The following is an 11,669-nucleotide window of genomic DNA, read 5'->3' as shown; positions in this document are numbered from 1 at the left end:
CTGTGCACCTGATGCAGAGCAAAGATAGTCATTTCCGAGGAGCACCTGGTTTGCATGATTGTTTCAGAGCAAGGGCTTTATAATAATAATAATAATAATAATAATAATAATAATTATTATTATTATTATTATTATTATTATTATCAGTTACTAGTGTTTTTATTGTTTGGTGTGTTTTTTTTCTTTTTAATAGTTGTTAGCAGAACCAGAAAAAGAACACTTTGGGCCCTGCTATAAAAACAAAGGGTACCATTTGTTTTCATTTATTTCTTCCTATTTTAATTATATATTGTAATTATTTATTTGATAATTAATACTATTTTATTGCAATGCCAAAGTAGGCATGTCTTATTATTTTTTATTATTATTTTTTATAATTATTATTTTTTATTATTAAATTTGCTGTTATTGTAGGCTAGATGGCAGGCTTTAAATATTTTAAATAACATTTACTCATAACCTTACTAATTCGAGAGCTGAACCTAAAAAAGTAATGTAATGTGTATTTATATAGCGCATTTATTGTGTATGGCAATACACCCAAAGCGCTTCACAATCATGAGGGGGGGTCTCTTCACACCCCCACCAGTGTGCAGCATCCACTTGGATGATGCGACGGCTGCCACAGGACAACGGCGCCAGTGCGCTCACCACACACCAGCTATTGGTGGAGTGGAGAGACAGTTACAGAGCCAATTCGGTGGAGAGGGGATGATTGGGAGGCCATGATCGTAAGGGCCCATAGAGGGACTTTGGCCAGGACACCGGGGTTACACCCCTGCTCTTTCACGAGAAGTGCCATGGGATTTTTAATGACCACAGAGAGTCAGGACCTCGGTTTAACGTCTCATCCGAAAGACGGCGCCCACTGACAGTTTTAGTGTCCCCTTCACTTTTACTGGGGCATTAGGACTCACACAGACCACAGGTTGAGCGCCCCCTGCTGGCCTCACTAACACCACTTCCAACAGCAACCTAGTGTTCCCTAGTGGTCTCCCATCCAGGTACTGACCAGGCTCAGCCCTGCTTAGCTTCAGTGAGTAACCGGTCTTGGGCTGCAGGGTGACATGGCTGTGGCCTAAAAAAGTTTAAGTGCAATAAGCCTGTACAATAAAGGGAGCCGCAATGCATATTTCTAGCGCATTCTTTCACTCAACAATTATTGCTGGAATAATGAAATAAATTTCAAATTAACTAATTAAACACATTATAGTTGATAAAAAAATTGTGTCTAGTAGTTCCGACAAACAGATGAGCTCGCTACATGTGCGTTGCGCTAATAATTTGACATTTGCTCTTCTTGAGAAAGTGCTACAGCGGGCCCTGCTATTTCACATATAAGGTTAGTGATACGTATTTTAAATTAGTATTGCACATTATTCATTCATTTTCTTGTCGGCTTAGTCCCTTTATTAATCTGGGGTCGCCACAGCGGAATGAACCGCCAACTTATTTAGCAAGTTTTTATGCAGCGGATGCCCTTCCAGCCACAACCCATCTCTGGGAAACATCCACACATACACACACACTTATACAGAACGGACAATTTAGCCTACCCAATTCACCTGTACCGCATGTCTTTGGACTGTGGGGAAAACCGGAGCACGCGGAGGAAACCCACGCGAACGCACTACACTACTGAATTAGACGCACAATCTCAAAAAAAAACTTGATGCTTATTTACATTATCTAAAGTCATTTCTTACGAGGTAGGATCTGTTGTTGTATTATATATTTTCGTTTTAATATGCAAATAATTTTCTTTAATTTGTAATAGGCCTATTGTCCCTCATTGCATAAAATAACCAGCCTTTGTATTCAATATGTTTGTAAATTGTCCATCCAGTTTGACGCAAGCTAAACAACATTTTGGCCTGGTTTGCTTATTAAATGAGTGATTTTCACGGAGAAACAAATCATCCATCCACACAGTTTTGTATAGGACCTGTGTGAACAAAAATATACACTTCATCATAGCCTATAGGAAAATGTATCTGTTTAGAACTAATTTTGTGTTGTATAATTAAAAATATTAAAAATACAATAAAAAAAAAAAGGAATAACATTTGAAGTGTAATGCTTCAAAGATTCAATACGCTGCATGCAGAGCCAAAACAAAAACTGGTTTGTTTGTTTAATAAAATAATAATATGAAATTAAAGTGAAATAGTTCCATAACCTGTATTATAACTGTAGTCACTCTAGATGACACATCATCCGTTGCGCCGGTCAGTTTCACCTTTAATCAAGAATGTGCCAGAACCAAATGAGAATATTTACAGATTACCTCGGAATGAGACCTCGGTCTGTGAAGAATGCAGAACACAGAAACTCGTTGAGAATGGAGATGCATGTTAGATGTTTTATATCCCTTTAGATATTGTAAATAAACAACTAGTTTTTATAGAGATTGTGTCATGTCTTTTCTTTGACGCACGCGATGAACAGCCCCGAAAAGGCGCCTTTATTTAGCCTGTAGCCTAAATAATAGTTTAGATTTTATAACATATAATGTTCCATTACTTTAAATGTATAATGTTTTTTAACATTTATGGATTATATAAAATATATAGTTTATATAAATGCGCTCTGATCATTCAAGGATCATAATGCGTTGCATATTCTTCTTATTCTTCATTAGGCTTGATCCGTAAATTGTGTATTTTATAAACTGATCGTTTATAAGGACTAAGCTATTAATAACTGTAATTCCTCGAATGGAAAAGTCTTGATTAAAGAAAAAGAGAATTTAATTCGACATATGCATATAGTGCGCTTATTTCTGCGCGCATCGCGCTCTTTACCGAATTACCTTTTTTATTTTTTATGCATTATAAATGCATCTGGCAGCACCGAAAAGAGCAAATGCCAAGTTATTAGCGCAGCGCACAGACAGCTAGCTCGTCTAGTCTGAACCAGGGGTTTTCAAACTATTCATTGCACACCGATCCCATTGCATTTTATTTAGGATGAACCACTTATTTAAAATTAATTAATTAAAAGGTGCGTACTCTCCAATACACCACTGAATTATAGTGTCATAATATTTAATAATTATAATTAAGATAGACACCTGACCTCCATTTAATAAACAATTTATTTGCCATACTCTGTTAATTTGAAGTTTAAAGTTTAAATCATTTATGTTAAACTTAAATTATTTAAAAACTTAAAAAGACTTAAATTTAGTCATTTAAGACATTTTAGGTCATATGTTTACATACATTGACCGTTGCATTTAGTAGGCCTATTCTGGTCTAAATAAGCTGTTTGCATCTTAGGTGTTTACACACACAATTAAGCAGTTATACGTACATTTAATGTTACTTTGAAATTACTTTTGATGTAATAAATAATCCTAAATAGTTGGAAGTGTTAACATATTCTTAAAATGTAGTTATTTTATAACTATGAAATTTATTACTAAACAAAGTGAATCATTATGAATTTGCCAAGAAATAATCCACTTTACCACTGTAAAGCAATGCCCCGCACTCACTAGAACGGTAGAACCTGGACTGTATGATATGTTCTGTATGTAAAATAGAGAAAATAAGCAAGATGCGCAGTCTCATGCAGCCTTAGTGAAATATAGCGCGTCACAGCAATGAACTAAAAATAAAACCACCCTTGAAATGCTGGCGATCTTAATTTTTTCAGCCTACACTGACTGAGAATAATGTTGCACTATTTTATTAACAAGTAATTAGAATGTTTTTTTTCCTTCAACACATTCATCATTACTTTTGCCTGTGCAAGTTTTTTGCGCGCGCTTGAGCGCGAAGGCATCTATTTTCAGGTGCAAGATGCCATTTTGGGTGGCACCAGCACACTCTGCCTCACCTGTGGCTATGTCCCTGCTACAATAAAAATAACAACAACAACGACAAAATAATAACAAAAAATAATATTAATAAGACAGGCCTACTTTGACGTTGCAATAAAAAAGTATTAATTATCAAATAAATATTTACAATAGGCTAAAGGCATATATTAAATTAAAATAGGAGAAAATCCAATAGAAACAAATGGTACCATTTATTATAGCCCCATGCAGGGTCCAATGTGTTCTTACAACCATTGAATAACTAAGTAAATAATAATAATAACAATACTAATAATAATAGGCCTAATAATAATAATAATAATAATAATAATAATAATAATAATAATAATAATAATAAATTATTATTTTATACAGAGTAGGCTATTATTTAGGCCTACAATAGCTCTGAAACAATCATGTAAACCAGGTGCTGCTCGGAAATGGCTTTCTTTGCTCTGCATCAGGTGCACAGCAGCAAGAAGCTTGGCAGTGAACTATGACCTTATTTTAACGACAAATGTCTAAGAATACTGCTGATTTACGTTTTTATTTATTTATACATACGGAATGAATGTAAGCCTGCTAACTGTGTGTGGTTCAAATGATAGAATATGTAAACTTAGTTAATATATAATTAAATAATAATAATTAAAAGCCTGCATGTAAGGCTTTTATTTTGAGGGTGACGTCACGAGCGCAGATTTGGTTGACCAATTAGAGGAAAGTGGGCGTTTCAGCACCGCCTACATGTGTAAAATGAATTTTAAAGTCGTTTATCCGTTATCCTACCCTAAACCAAAAAACGAAAATCCAGCCAAAATCTCGTTTTTTCGTTTTCTCGTGAGCAAAAGAAAAACGGAAAAACGGCCGTTTTCTCCATTTCCTTTATTCCGTTTGAAAATGGAAAACAAATGAACAAAATGTACACGGACCGTACACGGACCATTTTTTGACTCATTATTTCGTTTTGGTTTTGTGTTTGTTTTAATATTTCGTTTTAAGTTAATAAGCAGAATAACAGATGAGTTTCCGTTTTTTCTGCCTACAGAATAAACAGAAAAACGAAATATTCATCGTTTTTCTGATGTTTCGTTTTCTGTAATAAAAGGAATAATCAAATGAACGGATGATACACGGACCCAATCGCACTGAGACATTTCAAATGATATCAAACATGATAGTTAAAGTCAGTTTGGTTAATCTAGAACATTCAAACATTGAAATGACCATATGTGAGATGGGGTGGATGAAGCCGAGTTTCAGCAGACTCAGATGCAAATGCAGCAGAAACTAGTTTTTCCCGCATTCCCACCTGCTGGGTTGTTAAGTCACCAGTCTCTGTTTTCAGCTCATGTTTTGAATTGTCAAAGACATCAAAATATTAGCAATATTTCAACTCTTACACTTTCATCTACTACACCACATATGTCAAAGTCAAGGCCCGTGGGCCGGATGTGGCCTTGAATTATCTATGGCCCCCGGGATGATATTAAGGGTGCTTTCACACCTAGACTTTTGTTTCGGAACGTATCTCGTTTGCCCAGTTAGCGCGGTTCGATTGGCATATGTGAACACGGCAATCGCGCTCTGTTCCGCACCAAAGTAATCTCTCCGAAATCGCTTGAATGAGGTGGTCTCGGCTCGATTGAAACGAACCCTGGAGCGGTTCGATTGCAGTGAGAAAGCGATCCGATCCGAGCGCGGTTATATCACAGTGTTTTATGGATATGTAATAGGCTTACGGCTATATGAAGTGAGAATTATTAGTAGGGCGGGAAGTTTCGCGAGTCTCCGGATGCCCGCAAACGAGTGATGATCTCCTGGTAATCTCGTGTCTCCCTCCCGGTCCTCAAATAGGCATCGTCGTGCACCCTTCTCACCCCTCTCCACCGCGTCTCTCCACGAACAAGTCGCGCGCGTGCACTCTGTCAATCACCACCAGACCACCACCTCTCCTGACAGCGTAGCAGGACGCTGAAAAATAAACCCTGAAACTCTGAACAATGTGAGGAGAGTTTACTCGCACGTGACTTGTTTTAGCTCTTTTGGTCCGATTAGAAACTTTGCAGTGTGAAAGCGAACCACTCCAAGAGCAAAGAGCAACAATGTAACTTTTGTAATCTCTGTTTTGGAACAACTGAATCGATTCACAGATGTGAAAGCACCCTTAATTACTATTGAAACCGGCCCGCAGACTGCAGCTGCCTGGTGGTGTTTTGCACGAACCAACACTACATTAACCCACAATGCAACAGTAGGCCTAGAACTCACTGCAGCGCAGCAAGAAGACCTCGGGCTTCATTATTCATCAGAAATCAGAACAGATGTCAATTTTCAGCTACACCCTCCCCAAAAATGTCTAAACGGAAAGTGGACGCTGAGAAGAGGGGGTTTCAAGCCAGGTGGGAGGCAAAGTACATGTTCACGGAGGTAAAAGGGAAACTTGTGTGTCTTCTGTGTGGAAACATTTTGGCTGTAATGAAAGAATATAATCTAAGAAGGCACAATGAAGCGTCTCAGACACACAAAGACAAACATAAGAATATGAACACGGAACAAAGGCTATAGAAGGTGGAAGAATTAAAACAAGATCTTAAGTCCCGACAGGCCATTTACAGACAGAGTTTATCAGAAATTGTATGCTTAAAGTTTGTGACGCAGTGTTCCCAGACAAAAGGCAACTATTTTCTAATGTGAGTCTGAGCAGAAACACCATTGCTGAACAGCTTTTCACCCATCTAAAAGAACAGCTTGTGGAAAAGGGGAAAATATTTCATCGCATATTCCCTTGCTGTGGATGAGAGCACCAACACATCTGACATTGCCCAGCTGTCAATTTTCATCCGTGGAGTGGACTTCAGCCTGGGCATAACAAGAGTTTTTGGCATTACGTCCTATGCATGGTACAACTACAGGACAAGATCTGTATGAAGAAGTATCCAGATGTGTAAATGAGATGGAGCTGCTGTGGGGAAAACTTGTGGGATTGACTACAGATGGAGCACCTGCGATGTGTGGGCACAGGAGTGGATTAGTTGCAAGGATGCGGGAGGAAAAAGTCACAGATGATCTGACAACTTATCACTGTATCATACAGGAGTCGTGTGGCAAAGCCTTGAAAATGGAACATGTTATGAGCACCATAACACGAGCAGTTAACTTCATCAGAGAAAGAGGTTAAAATCACCGCCAGTTCAAGGCATTTCTTGGCAAATTAGATACAGAGTATGGTGACTTGCCCTATCACACAGAGGTGCAATGGTTAAGCCAGGGAAAGGTGCTGCAAAGATGTTTCGAGCTGCGTGAGAAGATCTGTCTGTTCATGGAAAGCAAAGGGAAAGACTCAACAGAGCTCCGAGATGAAACGTTCCTGTGTGAAATGGCGCTTTTACACGACATCACGAGCCATCTGAATGTGATGAACCTGCAGCTGCTGGGACGAAGGCGTGTCATCTCCGACATGTACAGTACAGTGAAGGCGTTTAAACCAAGCCGAGTCTGTGGGAGACGCAGATGCTAAAAGAAAACTTGAGCCACTTTCCCAGCTGCCATACCATGAAAGAGAAGCTCTCTACCGCTGTGTTTCCGAGTGCACAGTTTGCTGATAAACTCAACATACTTGCCGCTGACTTCCGACGCCGATTTGCTGACTTTGAAGCCCAAAAATTCAGGTTTGAACTGCTCAGCAATCCTTTTGGAGTTGACGTGGAAAGCGCACCACCCAACCTACAAATGGAGTTGATTGAGCTCCAGTGCAATGACACACTGAAGGAAAAATATGAGAGAGTTGGTGCTGCTGAGTTTGTACGTTTCATCCCCGACACAATGCCCCATCTGCGCATCCAAGCTGCTCAGACGCTCTCTATGTTTGGCTGCATAAACCTGTGTGAATAACCGTTCTCTTTAATAAACCTATACAAAACATCACGCAGGAGCCGTCTTTCCGACGAGCTCCTTCACTCAATCTTGAGGATTTCCTCAGCTCAGATCCTGACCCCGAACATTGATGAACTTGTACAAAAGATGAGACACCACCAACTATCAGACTCAGCCTCAGACAAGTGAGTGTCACAGAGCATTACATTTTCAATTTTTTTTTTCTACGAGACGTGATTTTTCTTTGAAGGAAGTATTGTTTTTTATGTGTGCCTTAGATTTTTGTATTTTATTTTATTGTGTTTTACTTATTTATATTTATTTTTCATTTGAATGGACTCAGGGAAAATTGCAGATAAGAGCATTGAGAAAGAATACAACTGATTTGATTTAATATTTTATTTTCTCATTTTACTATTTGAAAGAAGTGATTGGTAAGATCATAGAGCAGCACAATAGTGCATTTTCAGTTTATAATGCATACAATTTCATTTATGCATTTATATTAAGGAACATATTTTGTTTTTGAAGGACATTCACTTTTTTGCTATTTGCCTGTTTAAAATGTTTTCTCTTGAAAATACTGACAGAGCCATAAGAAAATATTGCTTTATCCATTTAATGTACAGGACATGTGATTTTTCTTTAAAGAAGGTTCGTTTTTGTCCGTGTGCCTGTTGAAAAAAGTTTTAAATTGACATTACTGACGAAGCCATAAGAAAATATTGCTTTATTCATTTAATCATTAAATAATATGCACTGTGTTAGGTCTTGGTTCAATATAGGGTTTATGCAATCATTTTAATATGTTTTAATAAACATTAAACCAGTCTGGCCCTCGGCTTGTAGCAAATTTGTTTTTTGGCCCTCTGTGATATTTGACTTTGACATCCCTGCACTACACCCACCCTCACAGTCCTTGCTTTCATTCGCGAACCGGTCACTTACAGGTTGAGGGCGGTGTAATTGCCGGTTGCTGAGAGCGCCAGTTCAGCTTGCGCCGACCCTGCGTGTTTTATGTTTTACGTTCTTTTATATATATATATATATATATATATATATATATATATATATATATATATATATATATATATATATATATTTATATATATGTATATATATATATATATAACTTTCTTTATTGTTTTTTGATTATATAACACAAGAACTTACATCTTTGGACTAACAAGCACAAACATTCACACCACAATTGACAATAAAGCATGTAATATACAAACAATCCGTATATAAATATAGTAATAATAGATTAATACAAAAAAAATAATAATACAAAAAAATTTTATTTGAATTGAAATTACAAAAAGGAAACAAATAATAAATAAAATATTAAATAATAAATAAGAGTAAAGAAAATTTAAAATAAAATAATAATACTCTTCTGTTTTTAAACTAAATTGGTCTAATCCTCTTCAATTTGACTATTTCCTGTCGAATTTATGTCTTTAAAGTAAGCCATGAAAGGTTGCCAGATTTTATAGAATTTGTCTTCTTTCTTTTTTTAGGGAGAATCTGATTTTCTCTAGTTCCATATGTTTCATTACATCTGTCATAAGATGTGTATATGTTGGAGCGGCTTTCTGTTTCCAGTGTAATAATATTAATCTTCGTGCTAGTAGACAGACAAATGGAACTATATTTTGTTCAGTACTGTTTTTAGCTATCTCGAAATCAGTAATGCCTAGAACTTCTATACAGGGATCTGGATCTATCAGCTTTTGACCTATTTTTGAAAATGTTAGAAATATATTTTCCCAGTACAATGATAATTTTGGGCAGCTCCAAAACATATGAGCCAGTGACGCCGATTCTAGCCTACACCGATTACATGCAGGGTCCACTTCTGGAAATATCTTATTAAGTTTTTGTTTGGTCCAATGTAAACGATGTATTACTTTAAATTGTATGAGACCATGTCTTGCGCACACCGATGATCTGTGGATTTGTTCAAGGGCTATCTCCCATTGCTCGTTGGTGATTTCAACCTCTAAATCTGCTTCTCAGGAGGATTCTAAAGTTGCTGTGTTTGTTAATTGGAAGAGCATTCCATATACAAATGAAATACCTCCCTTTTTATTAGGGTCACGCAAAATTATCATTTCCATTGATGATTGATTTGGGGAATTAGGGTACAGTGGGTTGTTTTGCTTCACAAAGTTTCGCACCTGTAAATATTTTTTAAAAATTGGACCGAGGTCAATTGTGTTTACTTTGTAGTTGCTCAAATGAAGGAAATATTTGATCAATAAATATGTCTAGAAAATTATGAATTCCTTTTTCCACCCAGTCATCGTATAATGTATTTTTATATGAGGGAGTGAATGAATGATTTTTTGTGATGGGGCTTTGGAGGGAGCCAGCTTGCCAACCAAAACAATTTCGAATCTGGGACCATATCTTGAGAGTATGTGAAACTACTGGATTTTTTAATAGATCAGGACTTTTAGTAGACAAGGGAGAAAATAGTAAAGCTGAAAGCGATGAAGAATAACAGCATGTTTCTTCTATATTTACCCATAACTGGGATTGTTTTTGTGTCCAGTAAGCCATCATCCTTAGATTACTTGCCCAATAGTATACCTGAAAGTTTGGTAGTCCCATTCCTCCATTTGATATTGGTCTCTGCAAAAATGCCTTTTTTATTCTAGGTTTCTTTCTGTTACAAATAAATTCTGAAATAATTTTATCAAGTCTATTAAAAAAAGCTATTTTATATATATATTGGTACATTGAAACAAAAAAGAAAATTTTTGAAGGATGGTCATTTTAATTATGTTAATTCTTCCTGTTAATGATATAATTATATGAGACCATCTCTGTAAGTCCTGTGATATTTGATCAAGTAACATTAGAAAATTATCTTTAAATAGATCCAAATACATTTTAGTGATTTTTATTCCTAAATATTTAAACTGGGTTGAGGTTTTAAAAGGTAGGGTTTCAAAAGATTGTTGATCAGCTAAATTATTTATTGAAAATAGTATACTCTTCTCCATATTAAGTTTATATCCTAAAAAATGTCTCCAAATTTCTTTATTGCAGGTATAGATTTCCATGGGTTGGTGATATATAATAATAAAACGGCATCGGCATAAAGTGATACTTTATGTTCCCCACCACCTCGAATGATACAACTATAATCAGTTGGAGTTCGTAGATAGATGGCCAGTGGCTCAATTGCCAATGCAAAAAGCATTGGGGATAATAGGCAACCCTGTCTAGTAGAGCGACTTAACCTAAAGTAATCAGATCTTATCTTATTTGTTTGTACTGATGACATTGGGGATGCTTAAAGAAGTTTTATCCATGAGATAAATATTTCACCAAAGCCAAACCTTGACAGGGTCGAGAAGAGATAATCCCATTCAACCCGAAGGCCTTCTCAGCATCTAGCGAGATGAGAATTTCAGATTGAGAGTTTGAATGAGAGGAGTATATTATATCAAATAATCTGCGAATATTATGAGCCATTTGTCTATCTTTAATAAAGCCATTCTGATCCTCATGAATTATTGTTGGGAGCACATTTTCTAACCTGTTGGCCATTATTTTGGCTAATATTTTAGTATTTACATTTAGTAAACTGACTGGCCTATATGATGCTGGATCCAGTCTATCCTTTTCTTTTTTATATATTAAAGAAATTGATTCTTGACAAAATGTGTCTGGAAGAAGACCTTTCTCTAATGATTCATTAAAGACATCTAGGAGAAGAGGGGAAACCTCTGCTGCGAACATCTTATAAAATTTGGGTGTATATCCATCTGGTCCAGGTGACTTTAAAGATTGTAGGCTACGTATTGCAAAACTAACTACTTCCAAAGTTATAGGTTCATCTAATAGCTTCTTATCACTTTCGTTAATTGGAGGGATATCTAAATTATTAAAAAATTATTAAATAGTTTGGCTTCCTTTGCTGACTCGCTTGAATATAGTTTCATATAGAAAA

The 11,669-nt window shown here is 36.4% G+C and overlaps 1 protein-coding gene across 1 annotated transcript; it reads left to right on the top strand.

Moving 5' to 3' along the window:
• Positions 1–6,106: 6,106 nt before the first annotated feature.
• On the top strand, positions 6,107–7,968 carry LOC141385746 (general transcription factor II-I repeat domain-containing protein 2-like). The gene is given in 5 exon segments (XM_073951942.1): positions 6,107–6,443; positions 6,446–6,582; positions 6,584–6,699; positions 6,701–7,308; positions 7,311–7,968. Coding segments are annotated over 5 exon segments (1,704 nt in total). The 5' UTR covers positions 6,107–6,181; the 3' UTR covers positions 7,892–7,968.
• Positions 7,969–11,669: the final 3,701 nt, after the last annotated feature.

Source organism: Danio rerio, chromosome 1 (genome assembly GCF_049306965.1).
Source record: "Danio rerio strain Tuebingen ecotype United States chromosome 1, GRCz12tu, whole genome shotgun sequence".
Classification (NCBI taxonomy): domain Eukaryota; kingdom Metazoa; phylum Chordata; class Actinopteri; order Cypriniformes; family Danionidae; genus Danio; species Danio rerio.
Note: the sequence above shows the minus strand (reverse complement) of the source record. Positions and strands in the feature narration are given on the sequence as shown.